Source organism: Melozone crissalis, unplaced genomic scaffold (assembly GCF_028551555.1).
Source record: "Melozone crissalis strain CALT ecotype California unplaced genomic scaffold, PUWL_Pcris_2 ptg000016l_1, whole genome shotgun sequence".
In the NCBI taxonomy this organism is placed as follows: domain Eukaryota; kingdom Metazoa; phylum Chordata; class Aves; order Passeriformes; family Passerellidae; genus Melozone; species Melozone crissalis.
In genome coordinates, this window is record NW_026535794.1 from 43716763 (window position 1) to 43735675 (window position 18913).

An 18913-nucleotide genomic window follows, 5' to 3' on the forward strand; every position below is an offset into this window, starting at 1 on the left:
TCATATTGCAGTTTACTCAATAAACAAAGTACATTTTGAGAAACACTGCCTTTTAAGAATTGCATCTGATCCAATAAACCAAATTATATAATAATAAAGTATGTCACTGATGTAAACAAATACCAGATGGGTTGTAAAAGATCAGTGGAAATAGACTGAGATAAACACTGCTGTGGTGTATTGTCAGTCACTAGTAAAGCTCAAAAAGGGATTCCCACTGCGTGCCTGAATCCTGGAGGGTTCCACCTTCATGTTTGTTTTTCTCTTGCTTTAAGTCTCGCTCTCTTTAGAGAGATTAGGTTTTTAGATTAGATTAGATTAGATTTTGATTTGATTTTTTTTCCTCACTTGCTCCCCATTATTGCACTTTGAGATCCAGTGTTTGGCTGCTTTTCAAAGTGTAACAATGCAAGCCAGCAAGGTTTTGCTGATGAAAATCAGAAAGTGTTCCTGGGGAAGGAGTGTGGGCCTGTTGAGGCATGGGCACTGCAGAGGATGGGACATTGCTTTCTGTGTTTTGGGATGTGGGAGTGGGCTCATCTCTCCTGTTATTTTCCCACCCTGAAGGGAAGGATGTTGTTACCTGTACCAGGCCCAGCTTCCTCCAGCATGGATGTACGTGGTGACAGTTGGATTTTTTTCCTCTTCAGATATGAATGCTTTCACAACAAGGCTCTTTCCGTTGTGGTCAGTTTGAGATAAGTTTAAGTGTGTTTCCAGTATTGATTGAATTATTAGGCTTTTTCCACACAGTTAAAATCCTAAGGATGTTGTTCTGCATTTAAGATATCTGCTAACCCTTCTGTAATAAAGTTTTCTAATTGTGTGTTTATTGACATTTTATCTTGTCTTTAGATACATGGTCTAGTGGTGGACTTGACAGTGTGAGGCTTGTGGTTGGACTCAATGATCTTAAAGGTCATTTTCAACCTAAACAATTCTGTGATCTGATTATGTGTTGTATTCTACACTAAGTCAAATTTATAATAATATTACAATTTAAATTAGCATATCTCATTTAGCGTTCCATCAGAAGGGGTATTTAAGTATTGTATTTGCAGGATATCCACATTTTTGTGGCTTTACCTGGTTTTCTATGTATGCCACCTAGATCTCCATTTTCTTTGTTCATGTGGTGAATCTGAGATTTCTTAGTTCATGCAAACATCTTTACACCTTTAAAATCCTGCTTAATACTTGACCCAAAGTGGCAGAAGATATAAGGGCAGATATTTTGAAAAAACTTGACTTTCAGGTGGCTCTGTATACTCCAGATGGAGTCTTAATAAAATCTGAACATGAGAGTGTATTATTCCTAAAATCCAAAATAAATGTTCCTGTAACACTTTTCAAAAGGTTTGTTCAAAATACTTCAAACAGTTTAGAAAAAATAGTGAAGTAACACAATACAGGCACATTTTCAGTAGTTAATCTACAAATACCATGTCTGAATTATGAGCAATGATGGCTCACTCTTTATTATTAGCCAACTATAAAAATGCAGGTTGGATCATAGAAACAGAAATGTTTTGTCTCCTTCAGAACGTAGAGATGGATTTTATTGGTAGAGAGGAGATGCAGTCAGGATGGTTTAGCTAAGAAACGTTTGTTGTTTCCTCATGATTACTAAGCTTTTATTTGTGGATCTATCAGCCTATGTGACATCACCGGGGTGCCAAATTTGAGTCATCTTAGGAGCCATATAAAGAACAGATTGCGCCCCTTTTAGCTGCTTGTTCAGGTAGAATTTACTTGTGTAAATACTGAAATGGGGTAGGGTGAATGTAGTCACTCTTTAGGTGTTATATGTATTAAAAAGTATATTTAGTTTATATAGATGAGCTTCTGGCAGCAGACTTCTATTTTCCTTGTTTTTCTTTTAGAGGTAATAGAAAAGAGCCACTTCAGATCTGGAGACCTCTCCATTTTCTCTGTGAGGCTTCTGAGTCTGACATAGCTTCTTTGTCAACACCTAATGAACACAGAGTCTTTTAAGCATATATCTTAAATTTTTAAGTGTATTTACTGAAATATTATAAAAATCTTTGCAGAAAGTATGAAGTCTAGTTAGTTTCTTCATATTTAATGCAGTAAAATCAAACCTCTACATATAGACACTGTACACACATATACCAGAGGCATGTAGATTTGCCTAATCTCGATTGCATCCAAAAGTTTTCTTTCTAGAAGCACATGCCTTCCAGCTGTGGGTATGAATTAGAATTGTGTTGCAGAGAACCAATACCTTATTTACAGGAAGTATGTTTTCTTGATTTCTTCTTCTGGGAATTAATTTAAATAAGAAAAACACCTGTCATCTTGTGTGACAGCTGATGACAGCTTTAAGATCACTGAGTGACTAAGATGACAAGCTTTCCATACACATCAACACATCAGGCTTTTATTGCTGTCTTGGGTATGCAAGAAACTTGTATTAAGTGGTCTTTAACAAGGACTCATCCTGTTTGTCAGTTCTGTGACATGATTTTTATGAAGGAAGGGGTAAAGGCCCACGTCAGCTGAAGATGAGGAGACTGCAGTAGGTATTGCCTGTCTGTGTTCCGTGAAGCTTGTCTGCAGAGAAGATGGAAAGATGGAAACAGATCAAAGGGCATGTTTTTACATCACAATTCCTGATGAGGATTAGGCAAGTTTATAGGAAAAATAAAACATTGCTAGTCAGAAACTGATTGTTCAGACTTAGGAAAAAATTTTCTCGTGAAGAAACTCAGCTTTTATTTTTTTCCCCTTAGATAAGATGAATTATTGTAGTTTTATTACTGTCATGTTTAACTACTGTAAATTTACAACCATGCTCTATTGAATGGGGAAATTACTAAAAGCGCTGTGGAAGCTTCTCTTGAGTCTGAAACTTGCCTTTCATGTATTCAAAAGTTTGGGGAAATGCACAACTTTGCTTCAGTAAAGAAACATTACATTCTCTAATAGTCTTCAATATCTCCTTCAGAAAAGATCCATCCTCAATTCTTCATTAACTGGTAAAGTAAATGGAAATGGAATGTTGTGTTGTCTTTTTTTAGCATTTTATCAGGAAAATCGTGGCAAAATGTGCCCTGCACTATATTTTTCCTAATATTTTTCCAGGTCAAGTAAACAGTAAACAGCCCTATTCCAGCTTCTGTATAGAACTACAAATTCTCCTATGGCACATTCATGTGTTAAGACTGGAGAAAATTAAAAATCCCTACATTTTCTCAGCATTTTACCTGGGATTTAGGGTCTTCCTAAACAAACTTTAAATGCTAAAAGATTAGAAATCTTTCAAACAGTATAATTAGATTCCAGCCTCAAATCTAGATTTGTATTTTTCACTTATGTGCTCAGGTGACGGACAGGCTGATCTTTAGAAAAAAAAAATGGATACAAGCCTGAGTTTATCACTGGAAAAACAGCCACAGAAATATTACTCTGTGATTTTTCTCATGCCTCCATGGAGAACCTTGGGCAGAAGCTGCAAATGCAGTTTTTTGCTACGCCTTATTTCATATATGAATCTTGGCCATATGCTCTGAGTGGGTTTGAAATCACTTAGATTTGATTTTTTGTTTATGTTTATTATTATGCAGTAATCCATAGCACTGAAAACATGTTCTTAAGAAAATAGTGCAGTAGGTAATTAGTGGGAGAAATATTTCAAAACAGTATTTTTAATATGTTGCTTAATCTATATGGTGACTAGCATATTTGTTTGATTTTTAATGCATTCTCATTCTTTACCCATATTTGCCTCATCATTTCTTGTTGCCAATAGTTGGTCAATGTTACTAGTTTAAATTTAAGGAAATTTGATGGGATTTTGGATGTTACATATTTTTATCTATTTTTTTGTTTTATTAATATAAAGATTTCCTTTTTTTTTTCTCATCTAGAAAGGTCCTAAAGGAAATCTCTGTTGGAAACCTAAAGCCTAATGAAACAGTTGAAGCAAATCTGGAAGCACAACTACTCTCCAAATTAGACCATCCAGCCATTGTCAAATTTTATGCAAGCTTTGTGGAGCGAGATAGTTTCTGCATTATCACTGAGTATTGTGAGGTGAGACTGAAGAAATTTGAAAGCATGTGTGTATTAAAATAGGATCTTCTAAGATGCCATTTTATAAAATGTTTTAGTTTGAATTTTAGTCTTTATTTGTTGCTTATGACGTCATCTGCCACTTGTTAGGTGTGTTCCTTTCAGATAAGGAATGCTACCTGCTCATATGAGACTCATAGACAAATAAAGCACAAAAGAAGAAATAGGTAATTTTAAGTGCAAGTTCTTTTGGTCTTACAGGGCTACATGAAAGGCTTAAATGCAGACACACTGCCAGATCTGTGGAGAACTCAGAAGGGTTGTACCACTTGTGTGTGATCGATGAGAGGGAAGGAAATTGTGGGCGTGGGGGCATGAAATAAAATCTGGTACAAATGAGGAAGAGAAAATTCACTTGTAGTTTGGAGGTGATTATGAGAAGCTTAAGCTTGATCACATGCATGATGAGTTTGGCAGCAACATTGGTTTTATAAAATGAAAAACAGTGGGAGTCAAAGACCAGAGTGTAGTGGATACAACAAATATTAAAGCAGGATTTTCTATAGTATAGTTACCATTAATTTTTTGACTGCAGCATTTGGTTTAAGAACATTTTGCTGGGATCTGTCTTAAAGCTTTCAAATAAGAACTTAAGCATATTTAAGCCAGTTTTTTAGTAGCTTATATAAAACAAGCTCCTACTTTGTATTAAATATAAATGTGCTCTTTAAAAAAAAATCTGTCATACATAAAGTGATCTTTTTTATGAAACTGTGAAGCAATCTCTTCAGCTGTGCTTTGCTAGACATGCTGAAAAGCTTTGGAAGATAATGAACTTAGACTGCTGGGTTACCTGCACACAAATCAGATTTGACTTAACTAATCACAATTCTTCAAGAATTTAGCTTTCATGGGAATAATTAAACAAGTACCATTCCTGTCATTTATTTCTTCCTTGGAAGCTTTCTTTAATAATAGTCGAATGCATATTTATTGCTGGGATATTTAAAAATTAAATCTGAAATGTTCAGTTCTGTGATACAATCTGAGTATTTGTTAACATACTATTTTAACACACGCAGAAGCTTTTTCTGCCATTCCTTGAATGCCTGACAGCTGGGATTTGAGAATATTGTCAGCTCTTTGAGGAAATCCAGAGCTCAGGACTGAAGGATTATTCTAACTCTTCAGCTATTCCCATCCACTCATAATTTTCTCTCTACTAGCAGTACAAAGTGACCCAATACCAGATCAGTTAAACATGTAGGAATGAATAAAGGAACCTATTTCAGCAGCACTATAGTGTCTTTTCTCTATCCCTGCTTTTTACTTTTTACTCTTTTTTTTTTCCCTCCATTTGGCATAAAGTTGTAGGTGAATAAGAAAGAGCATGATATGTACAGTAATCACAAGCATCACTCCTTGGAGCTTTGAGTTTTTTTTATGCAGGCAATATAAACTACCTAGCATGAAAATGTTTTGGTACAGGGTTACCCGAGGATCTGGGAGTCATATCCTCAAACAGGTGAGAATGTATTACAGCAAGGCAGGTAAAGGAAGACAAAATGGATTCGTTGGCTATGCACTGAGTCTTTTCAGTTTTGAGTCTGCTAGGTGAGGTCAGGATGACACCTGGCCCAATAGGATGTGCTTCTAACTTTCCCCAAAGGACAGGTTCTGTGGTATCATTGCATTTATGCCTTTACAATATATTTCATCGAATGCTCAGTACACAGCACAGTTGCACACAGTGCTAGAAAGTTTCTTTTCTATTTTATTTGGAGTATTTCCAGAAGGTATACTTTTGTATTTACTTATCTATAACCTGCCTTTGTATGTGGTGGGATTTGGGTGTTTTGACCTGAAAGATTTAAACAGGCGTTTAAACCATCCATAAATTGAGAATGAGAAAAATGTAGTGCTACCCGATCCTTGCTTGGAAGTCTAGTACGTTCAGTTTCTCATGCATAGAATAATTACCAGATTGGCAGTAATTGCTACTCTTGGGCAGGCTCAAAACAAAGAGCACACATTAAGTTGGCATGGAAACAGAACTACCCCCCTGAGCTCTACTCTGTTTTCTCCAAAGGACTGTGACTTATTCATTAGCCACGGTGCTTTGTTCATTCTGGCGTGAGTAGCATGGAGGGAGCCTCCAGTGCAGCTGCCCCGTGCTGTACCTTGTCCTGTGAAAGAAAACCAGTGATGTTGGTCTCCATGGCTCAGCTTGACATCCTTTATTATAACTCAATTCAATCAAAATTATAGAAAAGTATATTTGTTCTGTTTTGATCTTATTTGTTGAGCTTCTTAGATACTTTCCCCAAATCAGAATCTTATGGGTAATATAAACATTATCAGCTAAGACTGATTTCAAACAAAAATGCCTTAATGAACCTTGGATTTAATTTTGTAGAACAAATTTGACTTCAGTAATATACAGTTTTCACAAAGCACTGTACTTTTAAAGTAAAAGTGCTTTTTAAAATTGCATCATTTTAATGTATTATAAGGCAGAACTCCTTGTACTTTTCCCCCAGACAATTATTTATGTCTCTTGACTGTGGTCTCAGCTGTGATGTGAGTACACATATGCTAAGGAAATCTGAGCAAAAGGAATAACTAAAGCAGTCAATGCCTGTTCACGTTATCAGCTCTAGATGCTAAGCTGTTTTAGCTAATTTACTGTTGTGTTTGATACTCTGATATTTAAATAGAAACTGCAGCTTGGAAACTCCGTATGTACTTAATTTGTTAAATTGTTGAATTCCTTATGAACTTTGTTAGATAGACCTTCCAAAATGCAAAATTGGGTTAACAAATTTTTTCAGAGTTTCACAGCAAGAATACTTCAGCAAATCTTATATGATGTGTTTTTGTTTTGCCTCTTCTAGACAAAAAATCAAGGGTAAATGAATTTTAGGACATTGAGGCCATTCTTCTCTGCTTGAAGATAAAAAGCTATGCAGTTATGTGAAGGCACATGGTAGTGCATTATTCAACTGCTTTTGTTCTCCTTGGACCTTTTGCAGGAATTGTCCCTCAACTTCAGAGTATTCACTCTGTAGGTGCTGCACTTATTTTTCTTTGTGTTTTTCATGGCAACGTGTTATTGTGAGAGGGGACACATTGGGACAGGGAGAAAAGATGATTGGAGCCTGCTGCACTTCATCTGTCCTCACCTGGATAGTACACAGTCCCCTGAGGCCAGCAGCCAGCTGACACATGTTTGAGCACTCCCTCGGTCCTGGGCTCTGGATGGGTTGGGGCTTCTGCCTGGAACAGTTTATTTTATAATAATGACTCATTGTTTTCGAGGTGCATGAGTAGCCTCAGTCACAGCCCATCTGGCTGCCATGCAATGGAGTACCCAGCAAGAATTTTTCTTTCCTTCCTCTTCTCTGCTGCAAGCAACCAGGGGGAAGCTGCTGAACATTTGGAGTTGCAAAGGGGAAGCAGCTGCTGAGAGTCCCAAGTTCCCAGAAGAGTTTCTCTCTGGGCTGTAGTAGGGTGGCAGATGGAGAGCTGAACCCATATTCCCTTTCCTAGAGCATGAGATGATTCAGACATTTCAATTAAAAAAATTGCAGGACATTGTCAGGGAACACATTTTTGATAGATGACAAAACAGATTTGCTTTGTTTTAACACACTCACTTTGGAATGTTGTAACTTAAAACCAGAAATCCACAGAAATTACTGTAAACTCATGTCAGAAGCACATGAATATATAGATCTGCAAGGACAGAATCTGCTTATTTTGTAGCAGCACTATGAAGCACTGCGGTGTTGGGAACAGAAAAACAATGCTGAAGACATCATAAAATGGTGAGAGTCAACAGTGTAGAGGAATACAGGGATGATAATGGAAAATGATGGTACTGGTACAGTTGTACAGGCAAAATAATTTATTGTATATGGCACATAAAGCTTCTGATTTTATGTAGAATATATAATGTAAAAATAATGATTTATGACTAATAAGCTGTCCTGATGTAAGGTAATTAGTCACTAGAATGTAATCAGAGTCACAGTCCCTTTGGTCTGGGGTTAGCTACCTCAACACATTGTTTGCCATTAATGTGTGTGCATTCTTATAGATGAAGTTAATTTATTTTATAAACTGGACAAACAATCAGCTGACAACCACTTGTATTTTTTTGAGCAAAAAGAATGGGCTTCCTGGAAGTCTCAAAATCCTCTTTCATTGTCTTGTTGTGCAATTGGTATTTCCAAGTATCTGGATTACAGTTTTCAAGTAGTCCTTTTCTGGATATATTTTCTGGTTTATTGGCACTCCCTGCTGTGTGTCCTATTGTTCCATTCCTAATACTACTTCAAGATCAATTGTTGTTTTAATGAAATATCACAATAACACATGCTATGTGTTCTTGAGGCTTTAAATCTGCTTTTTTCTGGCAAAAGTTTGAAAGAGGGCAAAGTATCATAATTAAAGAGACTGTATTTTAATTCTTAAGAGAACAACATGGTTAGTTGATGCTGACATGATTATTATAGCATAATAAATGAGTGTCACTTGAGTGTGTAATGTTTGACTGGAGTGGAAATACTTTTCTCAAATTTGTTAACTTATTCAGACTAGTCAGGGCAGATTAATTTAACCTACCTGAGCGTCTATGTCATAGCCAGTCAATGTAGGCCCTCATCATAAATCTTTGCAGAGATACAGTGCTCCTACAACATGATCCATCCCTTTCAAAGGTAGACAACCAGATGACAGAGATAATTACACTAAACAGGTGTGTTTTCCTTTGTGTTGCCTGTAAAGGTATGGGGTCACCTGCTCAAGTTGGGTGATGTGAAGGAAGAATAGTTGGAAACTTTGGTGATCTTGTGTAACATTATGAGAAAATTACAAAGCCAGACTGGTTGATACCATTTTGATCCTCACTTGTGTATGCTTTTGGTGCTGGGAGATTTCAGAATTCACATGCATGTGTTGATTTTAGAGACCTACATGAGAGGAAGCATGAAGGCCTAAGGAAGTAGAGTCCTGTACTATGATGGAGATAGCATTTTGAAAACTTACCTTAAATGTACAAATATATTGTGATATTTTTCAGGGTGGAGATCTAGACTGTAAAATTCAAGAGTACAGAGATTCTGGGAAGATGTTCACTCAAAGTCAAGTAATAGACTGGTTTATACAGTTGTTACTTGGAGTCAACTATATGCATGAAAGGTACAGTCATTTGATCTGAGAGCATTTAGCTTGGGAGGGGAGTGACTGGACTTACTGACTAGTTGGAAGTATTCAAACAGAAATGAAAGTTCTGTTCACCAAACATTGTTAATTTATGTCAGATACCTCAAGTGTCATTAATTATCTACCCTGCAGGATCATTGTGCATTACCTCTTTTAGCAGGACAATGGTAAAATGTCTTCCAGCATTTAGACACACTTCTTTTCAGAGCCAAATGGAAAATGAAGCACAGTAGAAATAGTTCAATATTCTTAGAAGAAAATGGATTAAAGGTTGAAACAAAGTCATCTTTTTAAAGGGGAGTCAAGAAGCGTGTCCTGCATGTATTTAATGTGAAGCATCCAATAGATAGAAGCTTGATGGACTGCCAGTAAAATCAGTGGAGTTACATACATGCATTCTTTGAGATGTCACTTTTAACAGCACATCAAAGATGAACTTCAGAAACTACTGCAGGTCATCCAGATATGAGCAGATCACACATGGTTGGAGCAGGGGTAGTGTATATAGTTGAATATCCACCTGGTCATCTCCACGAGTTTAGCTCTTGCCTGCAGTGTGATTTAGGCTGGCTGACTGCAGTGATGGAAAGATTTCCCTTATTGCCAGTGTTCTGGACATGTGCAATTCCTGTCTGGTCCCTTTCTGCATCATCTTTTGCAAAGATTGGGAAAAATTTTCTTGCCTGAATTTTAGGTGCAACCAAGCAGTAGGTAGAGAGGTCACCTGTAGTCAAGAGCAACCGTTCCTGAGTTGAGCTGAAGTTAAGTGTGTGGGAGGTGTTTGACCTAAACTGATGGATGCCTAATGAGTTTTTGCCTGTGTCAGACTGTAGAGGGAAAAGGGCAGAGTGAATTGCTGTCCAATATGCAGGAGCATTTTTGTTCCTAAATGCCAATTTATCTAGGCCTTGTACATGAAATGCTGCCATGTCAGTGATGGGAGGACACAAAAAGAACTTTCTTGGGATGCTGTGCTCTTCAGCATTCACCTCAGGCCAAAAGGACAGAGAGAAATGGACACAAAAATCCTGACTGTTTACTAAACTAGCAGTGTGATTTAGTTTCTTTTCTCCTTTGAACTTCAATTTATCAAATTTCATTAAAATTTTGGTCCACTTTTGGCAAAATCCTTGCTTTAACTTACATGTTTAGAAGATGCATTGTGCAGAATAATTAAAACTTGACAGTTTTAATATATATATATATATTTGTATTTTGTCTTATTTGGCTGTATGTATATAACATTTTCCTTATTAGTATAGAGTCAAACAGTAGCTTAAATGGAAAAGCTTGGGCTTAAAAGAATTTAAAACTACCTACAGAAATTTGAAATACTAAAACATAATAACAGCCTTCTGTTTCTGTGTAGAAGAGTCATGCATGATTTCTTCTCTACTGACATGGATAAAACTCTAATATATGTGTGAATTATGTTCTAACGCAAAAAAAAGCTTTTCCCTTGAATTAGAGGCTTAAAGTGTTTACAGCCTGTGGGTTGGAAGGGTCCTTCCCCATGCCATTCCTAAAAAATCTCAGATTTTGTGGATGTGAGGTTTAGAGTTTTTTTCCATAGCAGCAAAAATTATTATTTGTGGTTTTAAACATACACTATTCACTTATCCTTCTTTCACAAATTTAGTTCCATACTTTTTGAAGACTCTTATACTAGAAACTTAAAGAATTTTTTTAAAAATTTGAAACTGGAAAACAAAGTTATCTAGAAATAAACAGATCTAATCCTTATCTGTCTTTGATATAAAGAAAGGGAGAAGTAAAGAGAGATAACACAGCTCAGTGGTCTTATCTCGATGGAGACCTTTTAGCATGAAACCATCCTGTAGTGTCTGTACACATAGCCCATTGCATGTTAGTGCCCAAAATGAATCCCACAGCAATCAGGCAATGAGGCCATTGATTGATTTAACCTCAATTTGAATAAGGCTGACCATTGTGTTACCCATCATTTTGGTAACCTTTATGAAAAATTTACGAACATAGATTTTTATACGGTTACTCTTTATGCAAACAGGAGATAATACAGGGTTCAGACTTACACAGAGCCTCTTACTCTTCTGCAGACCTCTTCAGACAGAGGAAGAGAAATTAATTGTGCATGAGTTCACAGCAGTGATGTACTTCAGCTTCCCTCAGCTTCACTTGCAGCTCATTCTGTTGCAGGCGAAGTTTCATTCAAGGAGGCTGCCCACTGCTCAGGACTTGCCCTGTTCTTTTGTAACTCTGAGCCAGCAAGCAGGAACTCTACAGAACATAGGGATGGGTATATTTACAGCCCAGATTTAGAACTCTCCTCAAGTGTTAAATGGTACCCAAAATAACTACTCAATAACCACTTCACTGTCCATCAAGTAAAGTTTTGCTGGAGCCCAGTTAATTCATGTTGCCTTTATAGGCCTGTCTTTTCCTACAATAAAAACGTTGCTCTCTTTCTTTTAACTGGATTTACAGTGCAGGCTTGATATTAATTTCTTTCTAGTATTAAAGAATTCTTTTGAGGTAAGATTTCAGCTGGTACCTTATTTATCTTCAGACATATCATAGCAGAATAAGTTGCATTGAAGTGAGAGATATCATCATGGAAAGCTGAAAAAAATCATACCAAATATTTCTTTGTCATATAAATATATGGAAGCATCTTGTAATTTTTGGTAACGCAAATGAAATACATAACATTTTCATCAATATGTTGCAAGATTAGAGTAGCATTACATTATAATTCAAACTAATGTGACTCAAACATCTTTTTTCATCTCCTTTTCAAATAATATGCTACTGAAAGCTTTCTGGATCATTCTTTTACTTCAATATACCTGTTATTAAAATAATGTATATTCAGGAAAGTTTCAGTTTCAAAAAGGCTATGGTTATATTTCTACAAAGAAATACTATTAAAAGAAGGTTGAAATCCACCAATTCTCAGCAACAATGTGCAGTAATAATTTAACTCAGTGAAAGCAAATTCTTTTAAAGGCTTTGTGTGATGAATGGTAAGGAAAGTCCTTATGAATCTCAATTAACACAGCAAGATTTCTGTAAAAGTGTGTGTGTATGTATATATACAGACACATATACACATACTTATGAAAGATTAATAAATATCGCCTTAGTTTGATTTCCTTAGTGATGTATTGTATGAGTCTATGTGTATTGTTCACAGAAGTTGTCAAATAGAGAACAAATTATTTATAAACAATATTTTATAAATATGGGTTGAGGAATATTGAATAAAAATTTCATTTTTCCCAATGTGCAAACCTTTTTCTAATGAAAGGTAGTACTTGCAGGACAAAAAAAGGGAAAGAAAAAGAAGTGAAGAAAGTTTGCTATAAGAAACATGAAGAGCTCTTTTCCTTCAGTCATAAAATAGAAATTTTTGGTTTTCATGCCCAGTCTCTGTACATACAGCAATGAAGCCTATTATTATTTTTCATGGGGTTTTTTTCTATTTGTGAACTGAGTGTATTAAATTGCATATTTTTTCTCCTCTTGCAAAGAATATTTTCAAATGAGTTGTGGACAAAATTGGGTATTCAAATTGTGCTGTAGAATGCATACTTTCTAATCTTAATATAGAAACAATTTTGGAAATAATTTCATTATGTCAATGCCCAAGAGTTTTATAATTCAAATTTGCGATAATACTTGAGGATTGCTCAAAAATTTGAAATTGAGTACCTTATTTGGTTTTTCTGCCCTCAAAAATCTTAGAGCATCAGTTTCTTTTTACATGATCCAAATGGCTGAATGACTACTGGATTTGTGTTAGCAAATACAGTTTCTGTAGCCAGTATGTACCAAGTGCTATTCTAACCTCCTCCTGAGCAGAGCTGATGACTAATTCTGTGTGTTAGTAATAATTTCAAAAGTGGATGAATTCTAGTTTAGGTGAGGTTATAGGCAGCAATGCTTTCAGAAGCTTTATTAACAAGAATTAATTTAGAATATGTTTTGTATACCACAGAGATACTTTGTTTTCCTAAGGGGCTGCAGAATTACTGTCATACATGTAGACTTATAAAAATTAAGAAGATTCTGTATATCCTTACATGGTGTGTAGCTTATAATGTTTTTTTTCAAACCCTGATGAAAAAATAAGTCTGTAAAAGCTAATTGTTCTGCTCCTTTTCCTTTTCATCTTGTCTTTGTAAAGTTCTTTCATCTTCCACAGTGTTACTGTAAAAAAATTGAACTGCTAGCTTAGGCTATATACATATTTGCCTTTGAAGTAATAGGTTTGCTCTGTAGGAGTCTTCCCTTAGCTTTGAGCAGCTCTTATTGCTGTTTCTCTCATCCATTATTCTCTTGTGAGGCATCTCATTCTCCTGGCAGAAAATAAGATGTAATGCTCTTAAGATAGGTCAGGTAGGAAGACTTGCCTTTCTCCCTTCCTCTGCAGCTCATGCTATGTCTGTGTCTGTATTCTTCAGCTGGGATCCCCAGGTGTATTTTTATGATCCTGCTTAGGCTCTCACCCTGCATGGGGGTGCCTGTGAATGCACCTCTGTGAAGCTCCTTAATGCCATTGTCCATGGACTGTCACTGGCAGGGTTAGACTCCAGCAGGCTGGCCTTTCTAAAAAGGGCTGAAGTATTTAACTTCATGAAATACTTAATACATGAAATACTGAAATACTCAATACATGGCTCTGAATGATTCCAGTTGGGTGAGGTTGAATTTCCTTTTCTATTCCAGACGGATACTTCACAGGGATTTGAAAGCCAAGAATATATTTTTGAAAGATAATCTTCTTAAAATTGGTGAGATTTCCATACTTTTTGAAGATATATTTTCATGTGATAGAACAGTGCTGCAGACATTTTGTCAATAAGGAGATTTAAAGAAAATCATGTCTGAAATAACATTTTGATTTGTAGTCAAACATTTATTTGACAGTCAGACACAGGAGAGGCAGTGAAATCTCTAGCCTTGAGAATGCTTCAGGCTTGGCTGGACCTGGACCTGAGCAGCCTCGTTTAACTTTGAGCCAGGAGTTTGAATCAGATTGACCTTGTGAAGCCTCTTCAAACCTTCATTTTTCTGTGATATTATGCTTCTGTGGCATTTTTATTTTGAAGAATTACAGAAAATAGTTTTTCCCATTGTTTTTAAAAACTAGCAGGGTTTTCTAGATGTACAGTCACTTAATCATGTCTGACAATAAACAAAACAAATATGTATACACATATGTTTATATTAATAGATAATTGTTTCTACTGATATATTTAGGAGACTTTGGAGTTTCTTGTCTTTTGATGGGTTCATGTGATCTTGCAACTACTTTTACTGGGACACCATACTACATGAGTCCAGAAGTACTGAAGCACCAGGGATATAATACAAAATCTGACATTTGGTGAGTAGTCATAATGCTATGTTAGTTGGATTAGGTGTTTATCTCCACTAAAACTATTTCAGGACATTGGGATCTAATGTTGCAATCTGAAGCCTTGCCTTTTGTGTTAAGAAGCATGCAGCTGGCTTTTATTCAGGGTTATCTGAGACTTTAAAGGAGAGTAAGATTCAGGTCCAGTCTCTGATGTGATACAGGATGATTGCAGACAAAGTTCAGGTTTTCCTAGGGAGGGGGAAATCTCTTTTTTTCTTGAATTGAGATAGATGAATTGAAAGAAGCAACTTTCTGTGAAACTTTAGATGGATGAGCAAAGAGTGACTCTGGCTGAGAGGATAGCAGAAGGACCTTCTTAGGAACTAAATTTAAGAACATTAGCTCTTGTTAAAAGCAAGAAAGTATTTGAAAGTGGAGCTAAAATGAGAGTTACTGTGGTGTTAGAAGAAAAACAAAGAGGCACTCTGTTTTAGAAGAGGCTCAAATGTAGAAAGAATAGTGTTAGTTCCGCGTTTAGATAGCACAAATTCTTGAGTTCAGGACTTCTGAGGTGATGATTAAAGGATCAAGTTTAGGAGCGGAGATCTGTTGAAAGACTTTTGGGAACTTCTAGGTGTGCAGGTACTCTTCCAATTCTTCTAAGATGAAGAAGGATTTTTTTGGAATGGCAAAAATATTTCGCTTGTTTATATGTGCGTCCTAAAGCATCTCATGTTTTAAGATTACAGTTAAAAGTATTGAGTTTTCAAATTTTGTTATAGTAATTTATTTAAGGGGTTTTGTTTCTTTTATGAGGTGTTTCGTTGTTTGGGGTTTTTTTCTGTAGGTATGTGTATCAGAAGATTAATTTTTTTGATAAATATTTCAAACCAGGAAAGTTCCTTCATAAAACATTTGGCCCCTGAAATATAGTTTGATTGCTTGATAATATACTCTAGCTTTATCTCAGTTCTGCCTTTTCAAAATATCCTTGTGGCTGCAGGATATAATTCTAAAAGCAGAGAACAGTCATCTATATCTTCAAGTGGTAGCAACCATTTTTCACAGTTGACATATTCAGTCCACTCAACGGATATGTCAGGAATCTCATCTCGTGGCCTTTGTAGCTGACTGCTATGCATTTGATGTCAGATTCTCTCTTGTTCATTTGTAGCAAATATCAGGTAATACATGTAGTCAATAAAAATATATTGGGAGGAGATTTCAAATAAATTGACAGGGAAGCCTGCCTTTTGTGCTCTTCTACTGTAAGGAATAATTTATTTTATTGCAGTGCAAATAGAAAGTAAAATACATTTTCTATTTGTGGTGGCTAGTGTCAATCCACATAGGTCATCCAAGTTGTACAGAGTAAGCATAATCAGAGTTTGGTCCAATACTTTTATAAATCCTGTGTTAATCACACTTTCAAAATTTACAAAAACACAGAAAGAAAGCTCCCCTTCCCCCCCATCCCAAACTCAGTAGCTACCAGCTTTCTGCTGTACTTTCTGCCTTCTGTGAGGCAGAAAACATTACCAAAAGCACTCACATGAAGATGAAACTGACTTCAGCAGGAGCTTCTTGGCCCTCGCTGTAAGGGCACTAAGGAGGAGGTGTGCCCTGACTCAGTACTTCCCCAGCCCACAAAACCCCTTTTTTGCTGAGCCAGGAAACTCTTCTGATCAGAACTTGTGTTTGATTGATACTCTCATATTTTAATCTTTGAATAATGATTCTATTTGACTTTTTCTCCCCTGTCCCCATTTAACAGGGGCCAAAAGACAAGAGGGCACTGAGCTCACAGGAGAGCCCACCCTGAAGGTTCCAGGTGGGATTAAGTCCTTGGGCCACCGTGCAGGAGGTTCTGATGCTCATGAAGACTCAAAGACTCATAGAATGCTTTGGGTTGGAAGGGCCCTTAAAGATTATCTCATTCCAACTCCCCTGCCATGGGCAGGGACACCTTCCACTGGATGAGATTGCTCAAAGCCCATCCAGCCTGGCCTTGTACTCTCTCTCAGTTTGAAGTTGTTACCCCTTGTCCTATCATTACACAAATTTGTAAAAAATCTCTCTCTGGCTCTCTATCACTTCGTGTGCTGCAAGGTGCTCTGAAGTCTCCCTGGAGCCTTCTCTTACTCAGACTGAACAACCTCAACTCTCTCAGCCTGAATCCATGGAAGGGGTGTTCCAGCCCTCAGATCATCTTTGTGTACCTTCTCTGGACTTACCTCAACAGGCCTGCATCCTTCTCATCTTGAGGGCCCAGAGCTGGATGCAGTAGTCCATGTGAGGCCTCAGAATAGTGGAGTAGAGGGAAGAATCTCCTTCCTCAGCCTGCTGGTCACAATCAGGATGGGATTGGCTTTCTGAGCTCTCAGCACACGTTTCCAAGTCATGTTGAGCTCTTTATCAAGCAACATCCTCCAAATCCTTCTCCTCAGGCTTGCTTTTCCATTCTGCCCAGTCTGTATTTGTGACCTAAGTGCAGGAACTTGCAATTTGCCTTGTACTCCATAAGGCTGGCACAAGCTCGGCCCTCAAGTCTGCCAGGCTCCCTCTGGATGGCAGCCCTTCCTTCCAGCATGTTGACCATACCACGCAGCTGTCAGCAAACTTGCTGAAGATACACTCAGTCCCTCTGTCCATGTTGCTGACAGAGATGTTAAACAGCACAGTTTGTTGACCTCTGAACACTTTCAAAGACTTGCCCAAGTTTTTTATATGTAGATGAATTGACATTCTCTCTTCAGACTTGTCTTCCTGATCTCCAGCAGGATTCAAAAATTTGCACACAAAAATTCAGACTTACAAGTGTTCCCTTGTTAAACATAAGGTAATGTAAAATATCTTCTGGAAAAGACAATTAGTGCTATCTCACCTTGTTTTTGTGATCCTCTCACTGTTCAGTTAAGTTCATTGGAAGGACCTTAAATTCTGCTGCATTACTGATGTGCTCTAAAGAGACACTGTACTTTTCAGGTTCACTGAAATGTTCTGCAAGTGGCTTTTCAAAACTGGCTTGAACATTCACAGTGCAGCAGCATTGTCCTTTATAGCCCAAGGTCATTAGATGGGAAAAAGCTTCATGTTTTACAGTTTTTCCCCATGGAAGTTCTGCAGTTGGTCTCAGAGAAGTGGCAGCATTTATGTTTTTCTTCAGTTGAAATGTCAGGGTTGTAGTTCTTTGTTATTCCATGCTTTATGTCAAATCTAAATTTGCAGGAGGCAAATTAAAGTTGACTCCCATGTTTTCCCCAGCATCCCTGAGCCTGGACTAGCTGGGCCGTGAGAGAAAATCTTTGCAGATGACACAGTCTGTAGTTTCCTCTTTCCAGACAAGAAGTTTCTTCAGGGAGCAGATCTCAGTTGGGCAGTTCACCAGCCCTTCTTCCATTGGTGCTTCCCGCTGTAGCTCCATCAGGTGGAGCAGAGTCAGAGCGGTGCCGGCAGCTGAGCCGAGACAGGGAGAGCCCCAGAGGCCAGGCTGGGCCAGGGCTCAGTCACTGCTGTGTCTGTGTGTGTGTCACTTAGATGTTTGCAAGCTATCTAATATTTATATAGCTACACAAATGAGAGAAATTAATTGCAAATAATTTTAAGACCATTCATTGGTAGCCCAGCCCAGCGTGACGCCAAGGCGCTGCTCTGCCGCTGTCCCAGTGTCCCTTCCTGCCCTCACCCACCCTGTGGTGACACTGGTGCTGTTGGGGCTTGGCCGACACTGCCATGCCTCCAGTGCTGTGGCAGAGACAAAGTGATGTCACAGTCACGTGTAAATCCATTGTACTCCATCTTCCATCCAGTACTGTCAGAGTTTCACAGAGGATTTGTCTGTTGTGTTTGCGTAAATTGGGCTGCCCACACCACAGATCTTGAGGCTTTCATTTTATTGTGCTTGCTTGTCTATGCTATTCTCCCATTTTGTCTTTTTCTTTAATGTTAACATACAAAAAATGGAGCAATGTGAAGGCTGAGGGGATGGGGCTCAAAAAGACAGCACAAGGAGTTCTCATTTAAGGGCTGATGAGTGAGTATTGAAGAAATTAAATTCGGAGACATATTCCTCACAGACTCTGAAGCCAATGAATTCTTAAAACCTTCTGATATGATGAGGCAAAGAGATATAAGCCTTAGCAGTATGTGCATTTACATTATCTGACTTTTAAAGTTGAATTTAAAGCTAACTTGGATCTTATAACCTTTGAAGAATTGTAATGTTTTTACCAAAGATCAGATGTTAAAAGGATGACAATATTTATGTAAGAAACTTAAACCTCAAAAAAAAACTCAGGGTATTTTCTC

The 18913-nt window shown here is 37.4% G+C and overlaps 1 protein-coding gene across 3 annotated transcripts in view; it reads left to right on the top strand.

Annotated features, from left to right (window-relative positions):
- Window positions 1–18913, top strand: part of NEK11 (NIMA related kinase 11) — an 82211-nt gene that overhangs the window by 13021 nt on the left and 50277 nt on the right. For 2 of the 3 annotated variants that reach the window (XM_054273469.1, XM_054273471.1), the window contains 4 exons: window positions 3891–4056; window positions 9119–9237; window positions 13972–14036; window positions 14506–14632. In XM_054273469.1, the coding sequence (XP_054129444.1) occupies window positions 3891–4056; window positions 9119–9237; window positions 13972–14036; window positions 14506–14632 (477 nt within the window). Of the gene's footprint in view, window positions 1–2502; window positions 2652–3890; window positions 4057–9118; window positions 9238–13971; window positions 14037–14505; window positions 14633–18913 lie in introns of those variants that run through there. The other variant, XM_054273470.1, reaches the window with a different exon arrangement.